Source organism: Mytilus californianus, unplaced genomic scaffold (assembly GCF_021869535.1).
Source record: "Mytilus californianus isolate M0D057914Y unplaced genomic scaffold, xbMytCali1.0.p SCAF_8, whole genome shotgun sequence".
Taxonomy (NCBI): Eukaryota; Metazoa; Mollusca; class Bivalvia; order Mytilida; family Mytilidae; genus Mytilus; species Mytilus californianus.
The window spans coordinates 50,153,174-50,168,491 of NW_026262734.1; the positions used below are offsets into that span (position 1 = coordinate 50,153,174).

The 15,318-nt window shown below is 33.1% G+C and overlaps 2 protein-coding genes across 3 annotated transcripts in view; one reads left to right on the top strand and one right to left on the bottom strand.

Moving 5' to 3' along the window:
* Positions 1-15,318, bottom strand: part of LOC127712220 (beta-glucuronidase-like) — a 988,629-nt gene that overhangs the window by 84,626 nt on the left and 888,685 nt on the right. The window lies entirely within an intron of this gene.
* The window catches only part of LOC127712225 (uncharacterized), an 83,774-nt gene continuing 73,625 nt past the window's right edge, over positions 5,170-15,318 (top strand). The window contains exons 1-3 of one of the 2 annotated variants that reach the window (XM_052218548.1): positions 5,170-5,635; positions 13,656-13,793; positions 14,701-14,833. In XM_052218548.1, coding sequence (XP_052074508.1) covers positions 5,211-5,635; positions 13,656-13,793; positions 14,701-14,833 — 696 coding nt within the window. In that variant the 5' untranslated portion in view covers positions 5,170-5,210. The other variant, XM_052218549.1, reaches the window with a different exon arrangement.

A 15,318-nucleotide genomic window follows, 5' to 3' on the forward strand; every position in this document is an offset into this window, starting at 1 on the left:
AACTCGAGTAACTCGGGTTACCCGAGTTGGACGAATCGAAGTAGGCCTTGTAGTATTTTAGACCGGAAATAGACCTCAGTATGGTACGCACTGAAACCCGGACCGGACCGGACTCTGGACCCGGACTTAAGTATGAAACCCGGACCCGGACTGCATAAAAAATTATAGAGGGAAAGTAAAGTTCCCTAGAATTGTTTTACCTCTTTTTTAAACTGATAATGATAATAATAATAATAATATTTTAAAATGACTTTCATAACAAATGGAAATATTTATGGAAAATTCTTTAATTAGGTTGGATAATTTAAAATAATTATTTGTCTGAACAATTTTTCATCGTTTTAACGAAACGATCTAATATGTGATGAGTATAAGCCAAATGATTCTATTAACGGGGACAAGGGCTGGAGACCACCTAGTGTAAAACAATGGACATGTGTCTTTAGGCCCATGTTAATAGATAGACAGATAGAGTTTTTTCTCATAAAACCATGCAGGTACAAAGGTTACAGAGAAGTTAAAAAATAATATATATAAAAATAAAAATGCATTAAAAATGCATAAAATTTCGGATGAGATAACATATAAAAGAATATATATATACTTAAACAGTCAAACGGAAAAGTTAAATTGTAAAAAGAAATGTTTTTGGTGTAAAAATATGATAAATTATGTGTAGAAGGAGTGAGTTTACTATTAATACATCGTATAAAATTGCAGAGGTTTCTGAGTGTCAATGGTTTTTTTTAATTAAACAGTGTGTTAAATTTGATAATGTTATGTCTGAGTATTTCATTTGGAATAAATCTTCTTCTTTCGAATCATCTTGTAAAGCCGGGCAAACAAAAATATAATGATATTCGTCTCCGCTATCTCTATTCGTACATATAAACATTTTCTTCCACTTCTGTCATTGATATGCCATCTCCCCTTTTCTATTGGCAGTGTATGATTCGATGAAATAAATATCAATAATGATCAAAAAATTGTTATGAAAACAAAATGTCAAATGTCTTGGTACTTAAATTGCTTCATTGTGCCAAGAAATATATCCTTTGCATGATTAAAATTTAATTACTTTTCATTTTCAAGGCTTATGAACAATTTCTTAAACTTAAAAATGAATATTATATATGTAGTAAAAAGAAAATATTTCAAGATCTTTCTCTTATATATTCAAATGATCGTCAACGAATTATTTGTGACTTTTTGTCCTGTCAAATTTGTGACTTTTATGTCCTGTGATTTTTGTCCTGTGAATGTCTATCCGTTTACCGATATTTTTAATCCAATAATCGTACTCTGGATTCATTTCAGGTCACAAGTGAAATTCGAGAGCTTACCTATCATCATATATATAATGATCTTTTTTTATAATTTTAATATAAAAATCCAGCGATTGAAAGCCAAGCTATGTACGAAGTATACTACTTGTTTTCTCCTAGTCACTCCTGGTCACAGCTCGTACTCACCTTTCTTGATTTTTCCTACATTGGACTAGACATTTCGAAAGAAATAATTTCTACGGAAATTCTAAAAGTAAATTTTTTTTATGAAAAATGCCACGTTTGTTTCCATTTTCTTGTATTTATCTTCCTATCTACTAATTATTTAGAATTTTGCATTATGAGTATTGGACTGTGATAAATGCATGTGTAAATACTTGTGTCAAGAAACTTCTTATAGGCACAAATCATCAAATTTTATTGAAACAGACAGAAATTAGCTCAATGAATGGGTTCATAATTGTTTGAATATATTAAAATAATGTCTTGAACTAGTTTAAACAAGATTTTAAATTCAACATAGTGGTGTATTCAAATGATTTTACGGTTTTATTTCTTTTGTCAAGATTGCAGACAATCGATCGGAAAAGTAGAAAGTAAAATGAAGCCAGATACTTAGCCTAACATACTAATCACTGCAAAACGTGACACTTACAATGACCAAGTTTTGATTGTTTAATAATAATCAGGGTTCTTCTGGTGATAATTTCAGAAAAATCTTTATTCGATGACATTTGTATACCCAATGGCATGCAGACACTAGGAGAAGGGGTTATAAAGTGGTACCCTTGATGTCTGTCCTTCCGTCCGTCCCAGAAGTATGTTCACATATTATAAGCAAGCTCGAGCGGGGCCACTTGTGTCCTCAGACACACTAATCTATTATTTTATACATTTTTGTGACATTTCAGTCAAATTATACCACATATATTATTTTGTCTGTGACTTTATTTTTTTTCTTTCGTTTCCTTTCCTTTCCCAATAAAACTCAGAATTATCCCATAATTTACATCTCTATAAGTGCACACTGCTGTGCGCATTCATGTTCCTTTTTGTTGATCGGCAATCCTCCTTCTCAAGAAAAATCAACACGCATATCTTCGTTTTCAAAAACGTCAAAAAATCTCTACAAATTTAAGATTACGATTGTTTAGATTCAAGAAAAAGAGTGATATTTGTAGACATTGGAGAGTTCATGTAAGTTTTTTTTTCTCTCGTAATGTTGTAAGGTGCCATTTTGTGCAGATAAATGGTAACTTGTTTAGCCGGTTATTGAAAGAAAACCAAGATTTTCTATACCCAATTTCAATTCAAAAGGATTTCTAAAATACTGCTTTGGTTCATAAGTTTATATATACACGTACATTTAATTGATTTCTTTTTTAGCTCTCAAAAAGAGACATAAATTTCAACAACAGAATATTGGATTCCGTAAAAAAGGATCTCCCCCATCCTCGAATAAACTATCTTCCCAATATGAATCCCTGGGGACTCATGTGGACTCGGATGGATACTGGTAATCTTTACACATTCCCCAATTCATTAACAGTGACGTCGAACACACATATGCAACAAAAAGAAAAGACGAAAACGAAAGAAAGATACTAAAAACATATCTTTAAGAAGGTATCCCATCGTTCCTTTGGATTGAAATAAAAAAATGGTAACAAGAGTAGTCAATTGGATTATAGTTACCACCAAAACCTCTGTTACATCGTTTGAACAGGAGGGCTTTTTACCACACGTCATGCAGAGTCAAAATCCTTCTAACGAAGCATGGATATGCTTTAATTTAAATATTAGGTTCTAGTCAATATGTGTGTATAAGTGACAATACCATTTACACAAAAGTTCTGTCATACTACAAAAATATGATGTTGTTTGTTTGTGTTTACTTATAAAAGATCATACTTTTTTTATTCCAATTAAAGGGACCATCATGAGCAAAGTGCTTTATTACAATAATTTTTTTTTATAATCGAGAGACACAATTCATAATGACGATCTTATTAAAATGTGAATATAATTATCAGCATAATTTCATCATCTTACGCCACAGAAAGACCAGGCCATACACCAAAAAAAAAAAAAAAAAGGCCAGTCCTAGAAGTTTTAAAAAGCAGTAATAAAATAGGTTATACAAAATATTTTATGCAAATATTGTTAACGGGCTGCATATATATTATATTGATAGTTTATTGATATAAGTTTCAATAATTTTTAATATCTCAAAACTACAATTTACAATGTATTCGCATGTCAGCATTAAGTCTGCATTCTTGTGACCAACTCCTTCTCATTACACAAAATATTTTCAAACTCATTAACAATTTACTTACATCAATTATATTTCTTGCGTCAAAAGTTAATTAGAGATTTGTATATTTGGAATATACCTACACCGGACGTGTCAACCTACTCTTCCAATACCTCGTACCTACCCCTACCTATTATGCGTAGTCAAAAAGGGGCTGCAATAAAAATGAGATTTATCTCATGACAACGTTCATATGGATATAAAACCTAGAATTTCTGGTAATATTTTCATTATTCACTATGGATTAAGACACAGCAATAGTTTACACTTATAGAGACCGTGCATTTTCTTCAGCTAATGATATTGACGTTTTGCTTGGTAAGTACTATTTTCTTTCCTTTTAAATTAAGATGTATATTAAAGAAAGCAAAAAAAATATATATCATAAAATAATGGTATTAATAGTTGTTTTCCATTTTATATCTCTGTCGATGTGCATATTTTGCAAATACACCTAGTCCGGGGTCATTTCAGGTCACCACCCAGACTCGTCTATTATGACCTACATTAAATTATTTCGTTGAATCTCGAATAAATATCTTTTATAAATGGAGATTTTAGTCCAAACTTCTCCTTTGATCAAGTTTTCCGTCAACAAGCTTTACGACAATAAACAGTTTATATACAGTTTAATAGCTATCGTAATGCAATACACAGTCACATGTACCCCTAGTATAGTAACTTCAAGCTAGTCCGGGGTCCTGTCAGGACACAGTCCGGACTCACCTGTCCAAGATTGAGTATTACATCGTTAATCGCTGATTAAGTGTTTTCCGATGACAATCGCCTAAACATATATATAAAGAATTGAATGAAGAAATAAATGAAGAAGAAGAAAAAACACATCTTTCAATCTAGCAATTAATTATGTTTATTTCTCCATTGCTGTTTATATAAGTCCGGGGTTACTTCAGGCCAAGGCCCGGACTCACCTAGTATTATTTTGCTCTTTCTCTTATAAACGTCTTTTGTCAATTTTTTCCGATGATAAAATCACTGATTGATACAAAAACTTAAAGCACAAATATTAAACTCTTGGAGAAATTTAAATAAACATTTCTAAATAATAAACTTTGATTAAACTTAATTATCTATTTATTGTATATTATTCATTTCATTTCTGGTACCAATTGAGTTTATTCTTCTTTATTTATATTGTTTAACCTGACCGTCAATATATTATTGTTCTAAACTCAAGAACATGTAAAAATTGATATCATACTATGACAGGGAAATTTCTATATTTATCAATATATTTGAAAAAAAAATGAAAATCACTTTACTTTCCGTATATTAAAATAAAAATGTCAATGCATATTTTTTTAATATATTTATTTTAATAATATTTTTATTAAGTTTTCTTGTCGCTAAATAGTCTTCTCGTCGCTTCTTGTCGCTAAATTTATTCTTCTTGTCGCTTCTTGACGCTTTTTGTCGCTAAAATTCTTCTTGTCGCTAAAATTCTTCTTGTCGCTTATTAGTGAGACCGGTCAATAAATGTTAATTACATTAAAGATCATTAAAGAGGTCAAAATCTTTCAATCCGGGTCCGGCATCCAGTCCGGGTCTGGCGTCCGGTCCGGGTCCGGGTTTCATACCCCATCAGTATGGCGTCGGACATCTCTCAGACTCTTCGAAGCAAAGGCAAAAAACGACAACATGATGATTCTGACGAAGACTGGGCAGTTGATTCGAATCTAAGCACGACGAGTAATAAATCTAACTTATCTAACACATCCCTCGGTGATGGCAAACTTCAACCGAGTACGTCAAGCTGGGAGATAGTAGACTTAAAAGCTGTTGGCGTTTTTTACAACAGTAATTCTCTACCAATACCAACACTATTAGACATGATTTATGATCAGTCAGGAATGTTTGGAGCATTGAAAACGCCACAAAAAGAATTTGTTGAGGGTCTCCAGAAAAATATTACGTTTTCTTCATCAATGCTTAATGTGAAAACTGGCTATCACTTGAATGATATTTTAAGTGAAAGCAAGCACAATTTAGAATCAAACAAGGATACAAATAGGTAAGAAAAATGTGAAATTGACTTGAGAGTCTAATGGAACTTGTTTTTTGAGTGATTTATTTGTAAGAAAAAAATGAATGTTGAAAAGATTATTATAAATTCAATGTACGTACAGAGACGTGCAATCACAATGGCGGCGTGTTTATGTTTCAAAACGAAAGTTGCAAAGTTCATGCTTGAGCTGTAAATAAATCAACCAATGAAATACAACAAAAATAAAAACTTACCTTGAATACTTTGTTAAGTATCCTTTTAGCTTCATTACATTTAATATCCTTTTTGGAATCGACTTGTATAAGCACTGAATATAGTCAGGGGGTAATACTGACCCAAATACGGTGGATTTTTTGGAACAATTCGTTTTTAGATTGAATCATCCCAGTACGTGTTTGAAGTTTTCTTTTTACATGTAACCAAACATTTTCTATTATAGGACTGTGCAGGCCAGCTCATACCGTTTATTCCTTCCGAGCTACAAACTCTTGGGTGGACTGTGCACGATGGACAGTGGCATTGTCATCCTGGAAAAAATAATTTCCGCCTGGAAAATGCCAAGCTATCACTGGCCACAAATATTCAAGTATTTCTTGATATTTAACAGCATTAATATTGCCTTCTACAGTAGTAAGTGTACCTACGCCATTCCAGCAAATACTTGATATTTTGTTTGTTATGTCCGTGGTTGAACAAGGTACTGTCTCCACCCCTCTCTCTTTTTCGCCATACGTAAACAACACGTTCATCATGTCCAATCATAATTTTGCTCTCGTCAGAGAAAATAACCTTTTTAGCTCACCGGGGCGCGAAGAGCCCCATGTGAGCTTATGCCATCACTTGGCGTCCGTTGTCGTCGTAAACTATTTCAAAAATCTTCTCCTCTGAAACTACTGGGCCAATTACCTTCAAACTTTAATTAAATGTTCCTTAGGGTATCTAGTTTATAAATTGTATCCGAAGTTATGATCCATCGACAAACATGGCCGCCATGGCTAAAAATAGAACATAGGGGTCAAATGCAGTTTTTGGCTTATATCTCAAAAACTAAAGCTTTTAGAGCAAATCTTTAAGGGGTAAAATTGTTCAATTGGTCAAGATCTATCAGCTCTGAAATTTTCAGACGAATCGAACAACCCATTGTTGGGTTGCAGCCACCGAATTGGTAGTTTTAACAAAATTTTGCAGTTTTTTGTTATTATTTTGAATATTATTATAGATATATATAAACTGTGAGCAGCAATAATGTTCAGCAAAGTAAGATCTACAAAAAAGTTAATATGACCATAATTGTCAATTGACCCCTTAAGGAGTTATTGCCCTTTAAAGACAATTTTACACAATTTGTTCAAGTTTGCTAACATTTAAAAATCTCCTCTGAAACTACTGGGCCAATTACCTTCAAACTTTAACTAAATGTTCCTTAGGGTATCTTGTTTATAAATTGTATCTGAAGTTTGTATCCATCGACAAACATGGCCGCAATGGCTAAAAATAGAACATAAGGGTCAAATGCAGTTTTTGGCTTATATCTCAAAAACTAAATCTTTTAGAGCAAATGTGACAAGGGATAAAATTGTTTAATTGGTCAAGATCTATCGGCCCTGAAATTTTCAGATGAATCGAACAACCCATTGTTGGGTTGCTGCCACCGAATTGGTAGTTTTAACAAAATTTTGCAGTTTTTTGTTGTTATTTTGAATATTATTATAGATATATATAAACTGTAAGCAGCAATAATGTTCAGCAAAGTAAGATCTACAAAAAAGTTAAAATGACCATAATTGTCAATTGACCCCTTAAGGAGTTATTGTCCTTTAAAGACAATTTAACACAATTTGTTCAAGTTTGCTAACATTTAAAAATCTTCTCCTCTGAAACTACTGGGCCAATTACCTTCAAACTTTAACTAAATGTTCCTTAGGGTATCTTGTTTATAAATTGTATCTGAAGTTTGTATCCATCGACAAACATGGCCGCCATGGCTAAAAATAGAACATAAGGGTCAAATGCAGTTTTTGGCTTATATCTCAAAAACTAAATCTTTTAGAGCAAATGTGACATGGGTTAAAATTGTTTAATTGGTCAAGATCTATAGGCCCTGAAATTTTCAGATGAATCGAACAACCCATTGTTGGGTTGCTGATGTCGAATTGGTAGTTTTAACAAAATTTTAGATATATGTAAACTGTAAGCAGCAATAATGTTCAGCAAAGTAAGATCTACAAAAAAGTTAAAATGGCCAAAATTGTCAATTGATCCCTTAAGGAGTTATTGCCCTTTAAAGACAATTTTACACAATTTGTTCATCAAGTTTGCTAACATTTAAAAATCTTCTCCTCTGAAATACAGGTGAGCGATTCAGGCTTTTGAGAGCCTCTTGTTCCAGTGGTTATTAATCGTCCATCTCCTTTTTTCTCTGCAGCATGCAAGTCTCTTTTTCCAATTGACTTCCCTGATCAGGTTTTTTTTTTTATTTACACACCTGTATTTCCCATGTTTATGTAAATGGTGCTGAATGGTACGTTTAGACACAGGAACACAATTTTCTTCATTAAACTTGTTTGTTATGTCACACAAAGAACTCCTCCGACTTGTCTTTACAATGCGTTATAGCTTGCGGTAGTCGCATGGTTTTACAAATAATGGTTGGCCACTTCTTGGTATATTCTCCTCTGAACCTGTGTCTAAAAATTTCCATACATTGTCAATAACTGTTGACTTGGGAATTTTAAGTATATCAGCAATTTTCCGACGAAAAAACCCATTCTGGAACATTTCCACAATCATGTTTTTGACATCAGTTGACAGTTCCTGACCTTTTCTACCCATCTTGTTATTTTACTTGTTTTAACAAAACCACAATTGGCAGACGACAACAAATGTCACATGACGGTAGCCCATGTGATGCACAACACTAAAATATTAGTACAGTAATACTCAGTGAAGTGAATGACGTGGGGCAAGGCCATTTAAAAGTCAGTCACCTGTAAGAACATAAACACGATGCCAATGTGACCGAATACTTTTTGCACGTCTCTGTACATACAGTCAGGGGTACTACTTGTACAGCCTTCACGCTTAACTTTTGAGTCCACAGAGTCCACAAGCCAGAAGCTCAATTTTTGGAAAATTTTTGTTGGATTCTGTTGGCTTGTAGAGAAGAACTTTGCAAGCCCGAAAGCAATTTAACAAGCCAATGCTGTAGGACTTGTGGTTAAGCGTGAAGACTGCTTGTACAAGTAATTTTTATTTACTTAAGCTTGAAGAAGTAAATATTAATTACTGATATAAGTTAAAAGCCTTTTCAATACATAAAGTCAATAAGGAATTATACCTAATGACTTGAAACATGCTAGAGTCTAGCCGGCATAAAAAAGGTAGCTGCGAATACGTAGATCTTAAGGTCCTTTTGATGATTTTGATATTTGCGGACCTGGCAAAAAAAATTTCAACGGACAATAGAGCTACGTTTTCGCAGCTAACAAAAAGGGGGACAAACATAAACTGGTCAACTATAGACCAATCTCATTAACTTGTATTTGCTGCCAGTTAATGGAGCATATAGTCACGTCACACATTATGAAACATCTTGAATCCAATAACATCTTGTACGACCTCCAATTAGTCAGGGGAACTTCTTAAACAAGTGATTTCACAATCACTTCTTTAAGTGATTTTGGTTGTGAAATATTAAAATGTTTCCCCAAAATAGACACAGACTTTTTAAAATCACTGAACATGTATTTTAGAAGTTAAAATGTAATCACTTTAATAAGTGTATCTATTATTTTCTTGATATTTTTTCCACAAGCTTGATTATTTTATTGGTAAAAAGAAAAGAATTCAATTGAAAAAACAACTACATGTATGTACAGAAATTGTCTTTTGCTTGATAACCTTGTCATCTTTACAGTTCATTTAAAATATGCAAAAACTTGAATAATTTGTAGATCAGGTCATAACCTTGAAGATGTTCATTCTAACTCTAAAGAAACCCAATCAGGTAATATTGTTGACCTTTGCCTGATAGTAGGAGTAGTTAATGAATATTTGATTACAGAAAAATTCCCAAGGGTACTTTTATAAGCTTTAGCACACTAACTTACTGCCCAAGTGCACTGGTGAAGTAAATATAGAAAGGAAAAGGGATAATTGATCTATGTAGGAAAATTATAGAAAAGTTTGAGAAAATATTGAAATTCAAAGAAATTAGCATTTGAAGATCAAAGGAAACACCCAAATCACCTAAATAGGTGATAACTGAATTTATCAAATCACTGAAATAGGTGATAATGGATTAACTTGTTTAAGTAGCACCCCTGACTGCCAATATGACTTGTGGCACTCTCTATCTTGCGAAACACAACTTCTCTCTTGCATTCATAAACTTCAAACCATGTGTTTTGAAGTCGAAGTTTCAGATTGTCATCTTATAGTAAACAATCAACAAAGAAGCATGAATATTGAGCACGTGTTTAACATGTACAATCAGATAATAGTGTATTTCAGTGACAGATCCATGTGTACTGCGATCAGTGGATTTCTACGAGAAAGGTCACGCTAAGGTGACTTTGCATACGGAAAATATGTCAGCGAATTGCTTCCTGGAAGCAAGCAATTTTAAAAATAGTAAACTTCTTCTAAATGTGGACAAGTTAAAGAATTTTCTTCAAAAAAAAGTATATGTACATAAGTTTAATAATGAAAACTATCCATTTTGTTATAAAAAAACATATGCATCATTTTTATACGCCTGTTTACGGGACGTATTATGGTATACCGTTGTCTGTCTGTCCGTCCGTCTGTCCGTCCGTCGTCAACATGTCGGACATTAACTCAAAAATGCTTTAACCAATTTGCATAAAACTTTGGTGAATTGTTTATATCTATTGACGTGAGCTCCCTTTCGTTTTTTATAAATTTTAGATTTTACGTTTGCGAGTTGTGGGGTTTTATTCATTAAAAAAAGGGGGATTTTCCAGTTTTCGGACAATAACTCAAGAATGCTTTCACCAACTTGCAAGAAATTGTGGTGAATTGATTATATTTATTGACATGAATTCCCTTTCGATTTTTATATATTATAGATTTTACGTTTCCGAGTTACAGGGTTTTTTTCATAAAAAAAGGGGGATTTTCCGGTTTTCGGACAAAAAATCAAAAATGCTTTCAGCAGTTCTTATGAAACTTTGGTGAATTGTTTATATCTATTGATGTAAGCTCCATTTAGAATTTTATAAATTTTACATTTTACATTTCTGAGTTATGGGGTTTTATTCATTAAAAAAGGGGGGATTTTCCAGTTTTCGGACAATAACTCAAAAATGCTGTCAGCAATTCTCATGAAACTTTGGTGAATTGTTTATATCTATTGATGTAAGCTCCCTTTACATTTTTATAAATTTCTAATATGACATTGAGAATTAATTGAACTTTATTGGTTTATAGTCTTGACAACAGATTTACTAAGTATTGCGCAACAGCACAGTGTATTGCACAACAGCAAGAAATCTTTAATTGAATATAAATTCAATTCATATAACCAATTTCAAGTTCTTTGACTACATTTATTCAGAAACCTATAATATGTCAAATATTTAATTACAATCCAAATTCAGACCTGTATCAAGCTTGAATATTGTGTCCACTTTTGACCCAACTGTTCAGGGTTGGACCTCTGCGGGCGTATCCAGCTGCGCTCAGCGAAGCAGTTTATTTTTATTTTGAGGTTTCATATATATGACTTTAAGTATTTAGAAGTTAGATTATTCTTTTTTCGTTACTTTGTTTGAAATCCATGATCAAAGAAATACATTTTATGATTTTGAAAATGACTTATAGACACCAATGGGTCGGGTGTATTTTATTGTTTATATAATAAAAATTTACTTACTTACGTTAAACTGGATCTCTGCGTTTCTCTCTACCATACTCAAACAGTTCTGGATCATCAAGCACAGTCCCAGTCACCTATGGTGTTCCACAAGGTACTGTCTTAGGTCCAGTCCTTTTCTTGGTCTATATTAATGACCTTCCAGACTACCTTATTCATAGCAAACTAAGATTATTCGTGATGACTGCCTCAAACTGCAAGCTGATATTGATGCAGCAGCAAAATGGGAAGTGGACTGGCTTATGGCCTTCCATCCAGACAAGTGTATTGTTTGCTCTGTCACAACTAAACGTCAACCTTTTCAACATAACTACATGTACATTTTTCACAATCATATTTTAGAAAACGTAACATCCGCTACATGTAAGTACCTATGCATCACACTACAATCCAACCTCAAATAGGACAAACATATATATAGATGACAATATCTCTAAAGCTAATAAAACACTCTTAGAAGAAACCTGAAAACAGCAAATTAAAACATTAAGAGCCAGGCATACCAAGCACTGTCCGTCCAAAACTCGAGTACTCGTGCTCAGTTTGGGACCCTCACACTTCAGAATCTATCTCGAAGATATAGATGGCCCAAAGGAGAGCTGCTTGGTATGCCTGCAACAGGAATCATAACACTAGCAGTGTTTCAAACATGCTTGAGGCAAAGTACCCTGACACGTCTTGCGAAATCACACTCAGCAAAACAGTCAAATTGAGGAATACTGTGGATTCATTTATTTTCGTGGGTATCAATTTTCATGGATTGAGGAAAACTTACATTTTCGTGGATATTTGAATTCGTGGTTTGCCGATTTCTGTGTACAAAGCCTATAGAAAATTTGTAATTCGTTGAACATATGAATTCGTGGTTGACCTGTATCCACGAAACCCACGAAAATTGGTATCCAACGAATAATAATGAATCCACAGTAGGTCACATTCGGTACTTAAACATGTTAAAAGACCAGACAACGTAAATGGCAAACAACAATCTAAGACTTGGTAAAAATGTCCTTAGTTAGTATAATTTAAATATATTTATTTATAGTGGATTGGGAAACAAGTTTTGCAACTTATAATAATCCCTTTCCACTTTGCAGGTGCGAGTACTGCCTTGTAGCAGCATTAGCCTGCTCTTTATCGAAATCTACAAGGGTGTCTTTTACGTGAAAGAGATATGGCTCTCTCTTAACACGGGTCAGTCATTTATCCTCCCCTTCCGACGGACTATCATCGTTTCCTCAAGACCATACTCGCAAATGGTGTCAAGAGAGAGCCGAAAATTCAGTCCCTGAAATTTTCATCCTGGACCGGGAATTAAACCAGGAACCTTTGTTATAGTAGTCCGATGCACTAACCACTACACCACAGCTCTCACTTAGTTAGTTTAGACAGAGACACATACATGTAGTATGGATCAACCAATTCGTGATGGTGTCCATAAAATTTTCTTAAACATCCCCACAACAAAAAAGACACTATAGTACTAATCTGAGAGAACTTGCAGTTACTGACAGCTAGTTCAAGTCAATAACAACTAACATCACTAATAAAGTTATCATGTATCTAAGACCATGAAGACTAAAATATCAATCATTACACATCCAACATCCCAGGATGTAGTGTAAAGACGTCATTTACTGTCAGAGAAAAACATGACCTTGTGCAATGCCAAACTACATGTATTATATACAATTGCATGAACAGGTTGTAGTATGTTGAAAGTACCATATCATATCATATGTGCAGATATTTGCAGACCAAATCTTTGTATCTATGGAAGAATTTAACATTTAGAATTTAAGTAAATAGTGGCTAGGAAATCCCTTAATTTACTAGTAATACATAGATAATGCTCATTGAGATGGAAAACCTCACTAAAGATTAAAGGCATTGTTCACCTCGAATTTTTTTTTTCATTAACAAATACATTTGGGATTTCTCTCAGCAAATCATAGACTTTGCCATTCCTTTATATATGAAAATAAGATGATCATTTTGTGAGTTTTCTCATAGTAATTCCAGATTATTCTATATTGTAATCACAGTTTTATCTAAGGTCAATGGAGGTAGAATTTGATCCATTATTAGTAGTGATTTTCATTTCCAGTAAACTATTTTATTTTGTTTTAGCAAAGTTGAAGATTTCATTGCTAACACAGTGCTTATGATACGGTGTGCATTGGAGAGACAAATTCCAGCAAAACTTACAAAAGCTGTGTTTGTAGATCTCTTCAAATCGTTTGCAAAGATGTGTGGCTTAGTTGCAGTGTAAGTTGTAATTTATTTAGTTGTGGCAGTTTAATACTTAACTACATGTATGAAATGTTTCCAAAACATTCAACAGAGAGTTATAAAGAACACTCGTTCTTCACTTTTGACATTGGATGAAGAGCAGGAAGCATTTCTCATCTTATGCAGCTACATATTTCAGACCATCAGACGAAAGAAACATTTCAACAGAATTTCAGTAGTTAGTATATTATATTGTAGCACTTCCTGTAGAAAGAATTTAAAGATTACTTCCTGAGTTCAAATACAATTCTATTTTTAAAGACAATGTAAGATATTGCAGTAATACTTGGCATGATAGGTAGGGTGAGATGTACAGTAGATTCATTATTATTCGTTGGATACTAATTTGTGTGGGTTTCATGGGTACAAGTGAACCACTAATTCAAATGTTCAACAAATAGCATATTTTTAATGGGCTTTGTATTCAGAAATGCGCAAAACCACCAAATCAAGTATCCACTTAAAATTAAAATGCAAGTTTTCAGCAATCCACAAAAATTGATACCCACAAAATAAATGAATCCACAGTACTGTGAAATTAGAAAGTATTGCAAAGTTTTTATTGATGCAAAAATATGACAGTGTCAGCTTGAACAACTAAAAATCTCACTCATAATTCAATATAATTTTGTCAATAACTTTTTTTGTTAAAAAAATCTTTTACCCTAAAACTACTGGACCAAATGTTTCCAACCCTCACCTGGGTGATCTTTACGACCTTCTAGACCATCTCAATCAAATATTTCTCTTATATAAGCATGTATAAGTGTTAACTCATTTAATACTACTTTGTTATAAATATTGTATTGCATTATTGTATTGTGCTTATCTTAATATTTTTTGTGTAACACAATTTCTTAGACCATTTTTTTTTTAATTTTAGTTGTGGGTCAGAATGGAGAACAAACATAGATATTCTTAAATGCAGAGTATCTTCAGAAGCAGATGTTATACTTATGAATGCAGATTATCTGAAAAATAAGAAGAGTACAGTGTCAGTTGTTTCAATTAAAGAGGTAATTTTTATAAGGGTTAAAAAATATTAAAGTTTTATCCATTTGTCAGCAAATCAACTTCATTTCTAAATGTGTGAGATCCATATATGTCTACCTACAGACGGGAGTACAACAATCTTGGTTTCAGGGGTTTCCTCCTGTCCTCTAGTTGAGAAAATAAATAACGTGTTTAAAATATTTCATGAATGAACATTTTTTGGCCCTATTTTTGTCTTGCTTGACAGGGTAAAAAAGGGAGACATAGGTATGCTGTTTCTGGCGTCAACAGCGACGATGACGTTGGGGTCAACAAGGTATGTGATAAGGTCTAGTTTATGGTGAACAATTACAGTCAGGGGTACTACTTATACAAGTGTATTTTTTTTACTTATATAAGTAAAAAAAAATTAACGTAATCACGTAAATTTTTTTTACTGTGAATTTGATCGATCGGTAAAATTTTGAATTTCGCGCATTTATTGTCATCAACTGCAGTACCCGGATGT